The 14796-nt window shown below is 44.1% G+C and overlaps 2 protein-coding genes across 2 annotated transcripts; both read right to left on the bottom strand.

The window, feature by feature from the left end:
* Positions 1 to 3772: 3772 nt before the first annotated feature.
* On the bottom strand, positions 3773 to 4306 carry LOC136489715 (RING-H2 finger protein ATL39-like). Its single transcript, XM_066486279.1, has one exon. The coding sequence runs from the start codon at positions 4304 to 4306 to the stop codon at positions 3773 to 3775; it is 534 nt and encodes a 177-aa protein (XP_066342376.1).
* Positions 4307 to 7360: 3054 nt separating this feature from the next.
* LOC136489718 (pumilio homolog 1-like) lies at positions 7361 to 9692 on the bottom strand. The gene is made up of 7 exons (XM_066486280.1): positions 9190 to 9692; positions 8954 to 9095; positions 8690 to 8797; positions 8237 to 8449; positions 7800 to 8111; positions 7528 to 7711; positions 7361 to 7395 (listed from the first exon to the last, which is right to left on the bottom strand). Exons 1-7 carry the CDS (start codon positions 9690 to 9692, stop codon positions 7361 to 7363), a joined length of 1497 nt encoding a protein of 498 aa, XP_066342377.1.
* Between the last annotated feature and the right edge of the window lie 5104 nt (positions 9693 to 14796).

Genomic DNA, 14796 nt, shown 5'->3' on the forward strand with positions numbered 1-14796 from the left:
GCGGAAGCCTCTGGATCCGAAGGGGAAGGAGCGCCGGGGTGGCACGAGTAGAGCGGAAGCGTCCGGATCAATTGTTTATATCCGGACGTGCGGGCGCTTGTATTTCCCTTGTTTCATTGTGGCCACCGATGAATCCATATGCATGGCCAAGGGGTGATGACATCACTTGATGGTGATGGTAATCTGCGTAAGTACATCATCAACGAAATTTCCGGGAAATTATCTCTCTGGTGTTTTAATATAATTGGTTAAAAACAACATACTTTCATATATATATACTTACGAATCTTCGTTAGAAACCGTGCAGTCAAGCTTGACCGGTTACCGCACCATTGTAAACACACTCATAAATTGTAGTATGATTTTTTATTATTAATTGTTACATCTCATTCTAAAGTAGTTGTAAATAAATAGTGGTTTCCTCGAAGAAAAAAGTATCACATTGTGTTAAAGATAAAAAGAAGAGAATATATTGTCCTACTACTTATTACTTAATTGGCAACTACGGAATAAACGGCGCCATGGAAAGAATGGATTGAGTCTGCACCAGGCAGTTATCTGGGCCCGTGACACAGCTTTTGCTCTATGGAATTTGCTAAAACTGATCAAGAACCCGATGGGTGTCCGAGAACTACCAAGATGGAAGCCTCTGGACCCAAGTGTTCTCAAGATAAACACCTACGCCGCATTCTATGCAGAAACAAGCAATGATGCAACTGATTGACCATCATGGAAGCTTTGTGATGGCACAAGGGAAATGGTATGAAAATATTCTGGATGCAGGAGTCGGGGAAGCGCTGGCAAATCGAGATGCGGTGAAGCTGGCCACACAGTTTTGCTTCCATAAGGTTCATTTGGAAACTGATTGTTTGGAGCTCATTCAGATATGGGAGAAACGTGAGACGCAGCGATCTATCATTGCACCAATCCTCGCCGGGATAGATGATTTTAGGCGTGCCTCTACGGAGTTTGCTTTTAGGCGTGCCTCTTCTAATAAGGTTGATCATTTGTTAACCAAACAAGTCACGGATACACTTCGGTCAGAATTGTGGCATGTAACTCCGGCTTGTGTTCGTGACCTGATTATATTTGAGACTCCGAAATGATATGAATAGAGGCAAGTTTATCGCAAAAAAAGAAGAGGTTGCATGGAAGAAAAAAAGTATCACAGTGTACTCAAAATACAAAAAAAGAAAATCTATTGCCCCACTAATTAACAAGAGGAATTTGATACTTACAGTGGTAGCATAGCCGAGACAACAATCCAACTAGACCACTCTTAGAGATTGAGTTTGATGATTTCAGTTAGAACATGGGTGCGCCAGGGTTGTGAGTTTCTTAGCTTATATTATACAGCATAGTAGTGGTGCCGTCTCACCTATCTCTTGTAGGCTACTAGTTCCCTCATTCCTATTTAATAAGGTGATACATCAGTAAAAATGACGACGACAGTATATGAGTTTCATCCAAATAAAACCCAACCTGCATGGTTACCAACACACTAGAAACAGTGTGAAACTTCACTGAGAGTGTTTTGTTTCATCCCCACGAGCTAGAAACTAAATGAAACTCTACTTGGAGCATTTAATTTCATAACATCATGAAACACTTCAAGGCATAGGCTTATGAACTATGTATTCGTCTTGTTTCATTTTATCATCTACAAGGTACAATTTGGATATAGTGCAATTAAATCTAGTATTAGGAATGGGTATCAAAATTAAATGAGTCATACCCGTTTTGTCTATCTATCTCTCGCAACATTTGGATCATTGATGCAATGCTATCTGTTTGAAGATTCCTTGGCATTAATTTGTAGTGAGACTTGGCTTTTGGTGTGCTATAAATAGAAGTGTGCAGTGCAGGCATGATACACATCATTATTCAGCATTTTTTTTTGGTCGGTGAGAGAGAGAAAACACCAACACCATAGTATACAATGATTACTATAAAAGTAATGCTACGAGTCTTGGTGTTTTCTTTAGTCTTTACTATGCTTGCGACACATCTAGCTTGGGGAAGAAACAAGGAAAATTCTGAAAAAAGGATAAAAATTTCATTAAGCGCCAATGCGAAAACTGCATTGCAGTCGGCCGTAAAGCCCGTACAAACAAACTATGTTGCAATGCTATGAAAAGAGCTGATATGGCTTGCGTCTGTCGTAGCATAACACTAGAAGAGCAGCTCAAAATAAGGGTCGTAAAAGTTGTGGATGTTGCAAAGGAGTGTGGCAACCCGGTGCCACCTGGAAATAAATGTGGAAGTGAGTACCTAACACTAATCTTTTCTTAATTTAAATTACTCTACTATTATGTTGTCTTCATCAAATAATTATTGCCAAGCTAGAAATCTAGAAAAACTATGTTTTGAGCGGCCAATATCTATGTAACCTGGACAATTCAATATAATTTGATTAACTTGTTTTTCAGCTTGGACTGTTCCACTGCAACTACCGGCAATGGTGCATGCGTAAGAGTTCAACAAAGTGAGCAACCAAGGGCGCATCCATAGAGTTCCTACAAAGCAAGCAACCAAAGGAAAATCTTGAGATAAATGAATGAATGTATTCTCTACTCGCTTTTGGAAAATTAATAAAATTTGGGTCAAAAGAATATGTGTTGTGATTTATTTATATAGCCCTAAGACTACTCTTAATAAACCCCATAAGCCCATGGCTCCAAACGGATCTGAATCCTTACTAAGGTGCAGAGGAGCCAGTCATTGAGTCACATTGGCTTTATCGGCTCCTAGTTCATTTTTATAGTAGAGAAAAAATGACTCTTATTACTAAAATTTCCTATTGACTATGACAAAAGTGCACAAGATGTTTGATGTAGCCGTCCTGTCGTCAAAATTTTGTCTGGGATTAGGGTTCAAGTGAAGAGCTTGGATTTGGTTTTCCAAATCAAGTCAGTTGCAGTGGAATGGTTCAAAAGATCCAGCAAATTGGATTTGATATGCCCGACCTAATGGTGTATTCCCCATTCGGAGTCCATTTTCAGGTAATGGAGTCCTCTACTACTGGCCAAATCTTGGAGCCGGATTCACTTGGAGATGAATTCCTCGAGCTGATCAGTAGCATTAGTTATTCTACAAAGTAGTGGTCAGATCCACAGATTGTTATGTGGCTATTGGGAGACATATTTGTTCTTGCGTTTAGCTAGGCTGTATAAATTTCGAGCCAAGGTTTATGGAGCCCTTCCATGGAGCCAACTGTTATGCTAAAATTTGGCCATTCTTCCATTACCCACAGTGACGTAGATAAGTTGAAAAGTAAGGCATCGGTGATGTCACCAAGGATTCCCATGCCAACCCAAGGTTTAGAGTTAGTTATCCATTCGAGCGAAAGCCAATGTAACGTCAAAGCACTTAGATACACTCATATATAGAGTGACTGAGTATGTTATATGTATATACGCTTGTACTCCCTCTCCATTCCAAACTGTAAATATTTCTTGCTTTCTAGGTGCATATCTTTTGACTATTGCTATGTACCTAGGTAAACATTATGTCTAAATACATAATAAATTCTATGTATCTAGTAAAGTCCGCAGAACTTACAATTTGGAACAAGGGAAGTAAGTGAGTATACATTTATATCTATGAGTGTGTTTGCGTTTTTTTTAAAAGAAAACAGAGTAATGTCCTTAAAGAAATAGTTTGAATTTAGAAAGCCGTTAATTAATTATGAACACATAAGAAAGGCAGTCAGTACCAATAATAGGTACACGAAGAGGCCAAGTTAAGCAGGGTGAGCAGACGGAGGACATCACTAGGCCACAGCGGCAGGACCGACGAGCGGGGCACGGCAGAGCGGGCAGGTGTCGTGGCCGCGCAGCCATTCGCCGACGCAGGCGGCGTGGAAGTAGTGCATGCACGCAGGCAGCACCCTGAGGACCTCGCCATCGGCGAGCTCAGCCAGGCACACACCGCACGAGCCCTCACGCCACCCGTCCGCCTTCCTGTACATGCACACCAGCGGTGGTTCGGCCGCCCGCACCGGCGACACCACCTCCACGGACGCGCCGGCTACCGTCGATGATGGTGCCCTGTCGACCCAGCCTCCAGCTCCGCTGCTCTGCCGCCGCTGACGCACTCTGTTCCCTGGTCCGGCGACGACATCCTCCTCGTCGTTGTCCTTGTGGATCCAGAAGCAGAGTAGCCTGAGCAGCAAGACGACGAGGATGAAGACGGGGAGGGCGATGGCCACTGTCTTCTTGAAATGCTCCTCGTCGTCCGTCGTCTGGCTGGGATTATTGCGGTAGTAGTACATGCTCCCACCGCCATTGTTTTTGTGGTTGGCCATCGAAATGAATGATCGATCACTGGCCGGTTTAGTCGCCTAATGAAAGTAGACTACATGATGAAGGTTTACTGGATGGCGTCGTCTTTTTGTGGGCTGCTGGGGGTTGACGACACTAACGATGATTGTTTCTTTGTTGCCGTCGATGGATCCATCCCCAAGGGCTGACAATGATGGGAAAACTGCTATGTACGTTCTCAAAGAAATTCTATATGATATATATAATGGTTTCTCCTTTTCGTTAGTAGCTACTCCGTGTTTATTTACCACCTTTGTCTTACTAATTAATGACAGAGGATATGACGATTTTTACTTGCATAAAGATTATTTAAGAAAGTTTGCATGAGGTTGATCATTGATCAAGGTCAGGACCATCGTTGGCTTAGGGTTTGATAAGAGAAGGGTTAGGAGGTGTCACGCGCCTAAATCAGGGGCCAGCACCGACCCCTGACCCCCCTGAGAGCGTGGTAGCAAGGGCGCACGGCCAGGGCCGCAGGCCACCACCGCTCCACCAAATTCCCGACATCCAAGCAATTCAGAGTAAATGAAGGAAAGTCAGAAAAAGTAGGAAAATTAGTAAGAGATTTGTTTAATAAAATAGATTACAATTTTGTTAGAGAACTAAATAGTTACTTGTAATGAAAGCATTCCAGAGGTATAAGGACACTTTTTATAAAATTAGGTTGCTTGAGAGGCTAGTCTCGTAGGGACTATAAATATAGGGGCATTGTAACCATTCCGATCGAGCAAAGAAATATCTATTCCCCTACTCCTTCTCTCCTCTCTCCTGCGCTGCCGCCCCTTCCCTATCTCTCTCTCTCGCCCATGCGGCCTGACCCTACCACACGCCGCCACCCCTGCCCTAGCACACCGCCGCCAACTCCTCCCCCACGCCCAGCGCAGCAGCGCCGCCGCCCCACCCCGCCACCACTCCACTGCCCAAGGTCGCCCAACCGGCCACCACCGAGCAGGAGCATGACACCTAGTATCCGTAGACAAATCAATCCTCGCCACAACATCTTCATGACGACAGACAACAACATGGGATCCAGGGGCAACAACTCTGACCTCTTAGAACTCCGCCAGCTGATCAACAATTTCAGCACCACCATCAGCAGCCAGTTCGAAGGGTACAATAGCATCCTCACCACCACTGACACACGCCTGGCCGCAGTCGAACAGGAGCGTGCAATCGACAATGCCGCACCAAAATCAGCAGTCGAAACAATCGAATGCGCAGCGACAATCAAGCAGTTGAAGGTAGACACAAAGAACGCCATGGATTCTGTAGGTCATGCCTTCCTAGGCTCCAAGATGAGGGAACCACACTCTTCACAATGGTGCACATCATACAGGAAGTGTGCAACAATTTATTTACCCGCATAACCTCCCAAGCGGCTGTAACATCATCACTTCCTCAACAACGACCAACGCCACCAGCAGCGCCAGCAGAAACAAACACCGTTGCAGCCACAACAGGAACCAGCCCCGCCAACAACAACAAAGATATAGGAATGGCAGTGATTCAAGATAGACATTTCAACCCTGACATATGATGGTTCCACAGACCCAATAGCATGGATTGGATGACTGAACCTGCTTTTCAGAGGACAGCCTTTCACTAACGGCAATAAAATCACATGTGCCGCCCTACACCTAGCGGGCGCAGCAAACAGCTGGTACATCCGTCTCACCAAGGACACACAATTTCTTAATTGGGACCACTTCGTCACTTCCATCAACAAGGACTTCGGGCACCTAATCGACAACAACAAATTTGGGTCCTCCGCAACAGGCAGTGTAGATGAGTACACCACCAACAAATTCGAAATCTATATGTTGGATGCCAGCATATTGAACGAACAACGATAGATCAACTTCTACATCAACGGGTTAAAGGAACCCATAAGATCTTCAGTGGCCAAACACAATGCCCAGGAATTAGAAACCTACGTCATGTGGGGCGCGAGCGCATGAGCAACAAACGACGCAGTACAACAACCGCATGATCAGAACATCAATGCTCCAATAGACAAACAAATGGGCAGCAGCAACCTCGAGAAAGAGCAACATAGGCTCCCTGCACTTCTAGCAACACCCCCTCCAACGGTCACAACACCACTAACAGCTCATCAACGTCCCAACGACGACCAAAATATCCATGTCTCAAAGGTGCTAGTTGCTTGCCAACCCAGAACGGTGGGAACACCTGCATCAAGCTACTCGAGAGGAACCTCAACTACGAGCTCTTGCCATGGTTTTTTAAAAAACACCTTAGTAGAAACCAATGATGACACATACTAATTACAGTCCATGAGGCAACAGGCAAGGATAATCGGCCGGCCAAATTTGTAGAAGTACTACAATAGATGATTTAGGTAATTACTAGCAAGTGCAAAATGACCAAACTAGATACCTGATACGCCAAATTAGGATTAATCATCAATACCATGTACCTGCAAGTCTGCAATAATGTGCAACTGAAACCTGCTGTAGTTTTGCCTAAGCCTGATGCCGAACGCGACTACGCCAGCAGCCAAAATAAAATAAACGATGAGTCGAGAAAGAACAAGAGGCCAAGGGTGACGACTAGGCACACGTAGCCTGCCCACCGGATTTTCTTTTTTTTTAAAGGTCAGAAGGGGAGTCCCCTACATATTTTTTGGTATTTTATATATATGGAAAAGAATACAGTATTTACAGTTTACAAGGCTCTCAAAGCCCAAGGGAAAAGGAAGAAACAAACATTAAGAAAAATTCTCGCACCGCCTAATGAGGGGGTCCCTAATTTTCTGCTTGGCCTTGATACAGAAGGATTGCCTTTGTTAGCAGAACAGAAGGCAACAGCATAGTGCTCGGAAATCAGATGATTTATTCATTCATCATCTGCTATTCTGCTGGGCGTAGTTAGACTATTAGAGAAGTTTGACTTAGACAAAGCTAAAACAAACTATAATTTGAAACACAAGGAGTATACAGTAATATTAAGAGGCCATGGGCGCAGAAGGCTGACAGGAGAGGTAGGTTCCGTCCATCCTCTCTGCAGTCTTCTCCTCCTCATTCATTGTTCACCAGAAGTACAGGCCTCCCCTCTGCAAGTGCAACAACAAAATCATCATCAGAAGAAGCCAAGACAGGTCAGTGTTGCTTGTTGCTGGCGAAGAGGCAGGAACCTCATCACCAGCATTCAGCAAAAGGGGGACATCAGCAAGGCATGTATATACCATCCATACCCTTGGCACTGAGGAGCCTCTCCATGGCAGCGATGACGTGCCTGCCATGTGGGTACCTCTTCAGGTTGTCTGCATTGTTCCTGGCCACGTCCAGCAGCAGGCCCACCTGCTGCTCCTCCGCCGTCACCACCATCTTCTGGATGACAAAGTTCGCGTATGGATTGATCATCATGTCCTGCACACATACACATATATTTTTTCAATCATGTTCTCTGTATTTCCTATATAGTAACTAGTAGGAAAATCTGCCACAGGTAACCAACCACGAGATGTTCGAAGTGCTGGCTGCCGGTGTCGCCGAGGATCTCATTTATGATGAGCTGCCGGTCCTCCTGGCTCCCCACCACCAGGCACTTCTCCAACACATTGGACGCAAACTTGTGATAACACATGCTCATCACGCGCCTGTCAAATTTCCTCACTATCATGGACCGAGTGGCCTGGCCTCCATGCTCGAGCAAGTGCTGCACCACGTAGTTTCCGAATGGGTCTGCTGACAGCTTGTTAGCAAACTCGATAATCTCCGCTGTCAGCGTGTGGTAAACCTCGGGGTTGTCACAATGGGCCAGCACTTTCTGGAAACAGCAAGCAGTTGGGAAAAAGAACCGAATCAGATCAGATGATGGTAAGTTGAGTGGAATTAGATGCATGATTGCATACAAAACACATGAAAATACAAATAATCGATGAGCAACCATACCTGAATCACACGGCTTCCGTAGGGATGGATGGATAGTGCCTTGGCCCTTCCACAGAAGCTTCGGAAAATGAATTGGATATGCTTCGGTGGCAGGCACTCTACACATTTCTGAATCACATGGCTCGCGAACTGGTCGCGAACACATTTCAGCAATTTGATTTTGAGCTCTTTGGCTATCACAATCTTCTGATCGTGCCCCCCTACATCCAAAGCCTGAAACAAAGAAAACAATTGGGTAGTAGGATCAGTGATACACTTCCCTGCTTCAAAAATATGTCGTTATTAGTATCAATGCACATGACTAAGCAATACATATTATATGAACACTAAAAAACAGAGGTCATAAAAAAAACATGAGTGCATCCTTCCAAGTCACAGAAATACTGTATATGTACATGTACATGGCTATATAGTGAAAATCATTTCTGAATTAGACAATATTGGCTAGCTCACCTTCTGGATGACTCGGCAACCGTACATATCACGGCTTAGGGGAAGCACATGGCCCATCAGACGACTGATGAGCTCACGTTTGCAGGACTGTGGTCCATGCTCTAGAATCTGAAGGCGAAACAAAGATAATGAATTAGTAATTTAATTTCTACAGGCATGCTCAACTTATGTCCTTGTGCATGTGATTCAGAAATTCTAGTAAAAAAGAAACAATGCCACAGCATACATATATAATATATTGGATCGAGTTGGAGAAACTTAAACCTTCTGGACGGCATGATTTCCAAACACATCAATGGCAAGCATACGGACACAAGGCATGATTTCCTCATAAACCATAACGATCTCTTGAGGCGTTGCCACCTCGATCGCCTGCTGTACAAAGCGGCTCCCATTGGCATCAGCACTGCATGCAAAAGTTGATTAAAGCTAGGAATTGAAGGTAAATCATATATAGTGCAATATTGGAAGGCTGAAAGTAATTAAATATTTATGCACACCAGGAAGCTGCTACTTGGCCCTTGATGTGCATGAGCCTCAAGGAAGGGTTCGTCACCGGAGCCACCATTTGCTCCTGGTGAATAGAAGGGATCGTATTGTTCAATCCACTAGCTCCATAATGCTGGACATGAGAGGAGCCAGCAGAAGGAACTCTTTGTTGTTGAACAACCGTAGTACTGGTATCTGCCTCCACTAGATTGTCCCCATAACTTGACACCTGAGCATCATGAGCACGGTGGGTGTTCTGCTCCTGGACAACCTGCTGGGGGAGGCTCCTAGAAGTGGTCATGTAAGGGACATTGCAAGCATGAAAATATGCCACATGGACCCCAATCAATTGTTCATATATCTTCATGGCATCCTCGCTCAACGGTGTAGCTTCTTCATAGTCCTCCACATTTCCTGGGGCACCTAAATTCTTGTCACCAAAGACAGAAGCGGGGGCAGCAATAGGCACAGGGTTTTCGGTAGTTCGCTTCACATTGTTATCCTGCACACACATTCCTTGTGAAGAAGAGGAATGGATGCCTCTAGGAAAAAATGTTGGTAATTGTCTCCTGGCCTGAATATGGAGACACGGTTGCAGTGTTGCAATTGCCTTTGAATCAACCTGACGAGGAAATTAACAACATTGGTTCAGATGTTCAGTACCAGATATAGTGAGAAACTGAATCTTGATGCCCAGAAGAAGTTCCAGCGTGCATACTTGCTATGTATTACCATGAATGCAACCATGCACACCGCACAATGATTCATATCCAGTATAAATCAAAGAAAAATAAGAATCTCCTATAGTACATGAACAGTTCCCATGCTAAAAAAGAGTAAATCCCAGCATCTTATTACCATAATAGAATTATATCTTGAAAAGCAAAATAATAGGTAAGGTGACCTATTGTCCAACAAAGTATTTTTTCAAGGGACAATATCACTATTTGTAAGCACAAAGCGTTATTAGAGTAAATACCTACATGTAAACACTCCATATAGACCACGAAGGTCACCTATTAGGCAACCTTAGAAGAATGAATTGTGATGAATCCACATTGGATTGTGCAAATAGATAACCCCGCTCTCCCCGCCGCTCAAACCCCCACCCCTACTTCTACTGGTCCATAGGATCTATAGATATTAGATCGATGTGGCAAGTACCCAGCAAAACAAAATAGATCGATGTGGCCCGTAGGACAGTTACCGCATCCTCTCTTTGGCCAGATCTAAGATCCCCATCGTAGGAAAACCATAGACGGTATACTGAACCCAAATCATAAACCTACTCTTGCCTTATGTGATTGGATTGCCTCGTCCACTACTTGGTTAGATCTAGAATCTCCACGGGTAGGAAAACTATAGGGGTACATCAAACTCAGATATAAGACCACAAAGGTATCCTTTGAGCTACACCAGGCCTTGATCTTAGATCTTTGATGACCAACAGGGTCTTAGGAACCAACAAGAAAAAAAATATCATAGGTCAACACTCATATAAAATGAAATTAAAAATCCTCATCTTCCAAGGCCCCAACTTGCAGAAGGTGGTGTAACATATAGTGATTTACCTTCTGGTGACCTTAAAGGCGCCATGGTGTTAAGCAAAGTAAAAGGAGACCCCGTAACAGATAGTCCACACTATAGATCTGGTGCGGGAGGCGCAAGCATGGTGCCAAGGAATATTTGGGGAGTATGTGTGTTGTGGCGGCGGAATTGGGGAGATGTGATTCAGGAATGGGAACCAGGCAACTTTATATAGAAAAAACCTAGTTATGATGGTGCATCATAGTGGGCCGAGCTTATTCATAATGCTCAGCTTGGGCTAAAGTTTCTTCTAGTTGGGCCTACCATATACTTAAGCACAGTATAAACCCAAAACAAATTTTGGCTCTGAAACTAAGTGGGCCAGATATTGTAGAATCATTACGCTGATGGTTCAGGGACATTAGAAAATTTGGGATAATGAGCCAAAGGACATATATCAATCAATGCTCCATCTCTTCTTTTCGATAAACATCCTCATCAGCACCCTACAATGTTGACCTCTTGTGATGTGGTAATTCAACTAAGGTTGCGACATCTACTCTCACTCAATTTTCCCAAAATTTCTATTTTGGGAAGAATCCTTTACCCTATTAGGAAGGAGAATAGTCAACCACCTCCAAATGAGCACATAAATGTACAAGTCTAAAGTGATTGTAGGACCAATGTATGTCTTCTCGGTGTCAACCAAATCCTATGACATCTTAAATGTGTGATGTATGTTTTAATTATGAAAAAGCCCACCAAATAGCTTGCACTAGCATAGGCATGACCTTCTATCGTACATCATAGTCAACATTTGATTTGGTCAAGTGCCACCTTGTAATCCTTTACTTGCTACGATTTTCCAAATCTGCCGTGTGTTTAGTAGCAAGCAAAAAGCTTGTTTTGCTAGGCGATCTGCTTAGCTCATCAAGGATTTCTTTGCCCACTAGGGCCAGCCAAGTAAGCGCTCCTATGAAGGTAATATTTGGTGCAATTACCAAGTCTATGAGTCAAAGGTGGATGGCCACAATGACTTCGACAACACTAAAATTCAACCTCCACTAGTTCCACTGGTCCCCTAGTTGGATCAAGTTACCATGGTGAGCTTCGTCAATAGGATTGTAGTACTTGTGCGTTGAATGATGGTCTAAGATACTATGGTTAAGATTCTCTGCGTGGGATTGTCAAAATACTAGTGACGCCAAAAATGAACTCTTTGGCACGTCAAGATAGTCTACAGCATGTGGTGCTAGTGGCCTCTATGTTCTACAAGCTTGGAACTACAATTACCAATGGAAGTGAGAACGATAAAGAATGTGATGTGGTTCATTAAAGTAGACAATGAGTGGAGGATTCGATTGAGCTCCTTCAAACGTGATCTAGTGATCAACAACTAAGTTGTCGTACTTACCACTAGAATTGAAAAAACCTCTACCAACATGGAGGTACTACCATAAGAGTCACTTGGTAAGGCGTCGGGGGAGGAAAAAAAGCATCAACGAGGAAACCAAATAAGTACACTAAAGCATGCTCTACTTTGCTATGCAAGGATATGGTAATCTTGATTTGCGGGGCAAGCTGAGTAACGATTCCAAACATAACCTAAGGTATTTTTATAGGGTATTCTTGATTGGTGAAAATTTTCAGTGTTTTGAGATAGCATGAGTTAAACCCAAGGTGTTATCAAATACTCTCTCCGTCCACAAAAGAATACATTTACGTCTCCAACAAGGTTTACTATGAAAAATATTACATAAGTAATTTAATGGTATTTATTTTGTATCGTAAATGTTAGTATGTTTTTATTTAACTATGGTCAAACTTCAAATAGTTCTATTCCTTTGAAAAGTGAGAATTACATTCTTTTGTAGACAGAGGGAATAGTTCATCATGTATTCAATGAATATCTATATTATGGTAATGTGTTGAATATCAAGGTTTAGGGCTTGTGCCACGTAGAATAGTTCGGATGGCCTATAGTACTATGCTTTGTATCTTTTGTCTCTGGTTATGGTAGCATGGATGATATAATGAATGCTCTCTACTCTATGCTGCAACTTGTGCATGACTTGATGTTTCCATGTAGGTAGGGTAGATCTTGCATACAACAACAACATATGAGAGGTGGGAATAGTCATGACCAATGAGTGGTATGAGCGTGAGTAGTGTATAAGAAATTCAGTGCATTAGTTGGAACAAGCAAATGGTCGTGTTTCATTGATTGTCCCCGAGGGTCACCTCCGTCACCACCTTCCGCGGTCCTCATCTGATGCTTCCACCACCGAATGCTGCCATCATTCATTTGACTTCCTCATTGTAGTACCAGCTCACTACACTACTATTGCAACAATTTTTGGTGGCGTCAATTTTGGCTTTAAGGAGGCAGATAAGGAAACTGCCTCCGGCAAAAGCGTCACTGTTAATCAGGCTTTCCAGAGGTGGTCGGCTTAAGGCGTCCGCCTTTGTTAATGAGATTAACAGAGATGGTCATCATAGTTTGGTCAGTCTCCGTTAATATATTAACAACGCCCACCTATGTTAATCTATTAATAGAGGCAGTTGTACTAAGACGACCGCCTCCATTAATGTATTAACGAAGGCATCTAGACAATGAGGGATGGTAGCTGATGAAGATGGAGGCTCATGTAGATGTTGCACGACAGTGAACAACAAAAGGAATTGCCAGCTAACATTATCTCTTTTGTGGTATTCACATTCATTGCAGGACCTTAGGAGCAGCATGTCCAGGTAGAAGCCGGACACCACCACTAGCATTGTTGATGCCTTTGTTAGCTCCCTCCTCATCTATGTCGGCACACAAGACTCCATCTTTTGTGTAAGATCGATCGACCTTGTTTTGTGTGTGTTCTTAATCATGCCATATTCATTTCTTCCTGTAGAACGAGGAGAAGCTTTGCGAGGTGCTTGAGTTCTCCAACATGTTGCTAATCACGGCCTCATCACGAAGCACAGAGAAGAAGCACTGCAAAGGCGTCTTGCATCTTGATTAGGTAGTGGAAGAAACAATCATCATAAGAACGTTGTTGGAATGGTGCCTGTGGATATGTAGTGATGTCGCCATCGCTGCTTTGTTTGGAAATGAGTTCCACATGTGGGTGACTTAATTACCTATCTATGGAAATAGCTTTTTAGATAAGGAGGACTGCGACCGACTCTACAAAGTCCTCGTTTACATTTTTTAGATAATGGATTCATTGATCTGACCTCTACATCCATGAAGGATATACATAGCCAAAATGATACAAGAGCACATAGACTCACACCTCAACAAAGAGGAGAACACAAAACCAAAAAAAGGAAAAAGATACTACGACCTCGGCACATCCCTCCTTTCCAGCATCCTCTCCTGAAATGGTCAGGTTCGGCGAGTGGAAATCTTCAAGTCATCGCCGCCCCTAGTGCGCCATCGCTGTGGACCTCCGCTAGTGCCATCGTTCATCTGCTTCATGTGAGGTGACGCCACTTGTTGCCGATTAGCCCATCGTCATCTAGTTAGAACTACCTAAATCAGACGTGAGCCAATAGGATCCTGCTTCCGCTTTGCCAGATTCCAAGGCCTCCGCCGCCCATAGGGCAGCCGCCGTCATTGGGATCATGGCCATCACCTCTGCCGGAGTCCTCTGTCACTACCTCAGAGGATATCCTCTTCCGCCCAGACTCCTAGGCCTCCATTGCCCCTAGGGCTACCGCTGCCGACAGGATCTGCCTCTACCTGGTCCGCCTCCTCCTTGCTGAGATCTTCACCGACACTCAGGTCGGTCTCACCAGATCCAACCTCACGGTCGCTCGATCCAGTGAATGGCACACCAGGTCGACTATGGGACACCGTAAGACGTCGTGCCACTGTCGCGTGGCCCAGGGGGTGTGAATCCGTCCACAGCAAGCCAGATCCGGCAATGAGATCACTAGATCGGGATCCCAAAGGCTCTGTCAAAAGGTCATCGGCCCGGGTGACTCGACGATGGCATCGGGCATAGCCGCATAGGAGAACTGGGTGGCGGAGGGCAACGAAGAACACCGCGGGCGACAAAAATGTCGAGGAAGACCATGCATCTTGTAAAGGTGGT

This window comes from Miscanthus floridulus, chromosome 10 (genome assembly GCF_019320115.1).
Source record: "Miscanthus floridulus cultivar M001 chromosome 10, ASM1932011v1, whole genome shotgun sequence".
NCBI classification, from domain to species: domain Eukaryota; kingdom Viridiplantae; phylum Streptophyta; class Magnoliopsida; order Poales; family Poaceae; genus Miscanthus; species Miscanthus floridulus.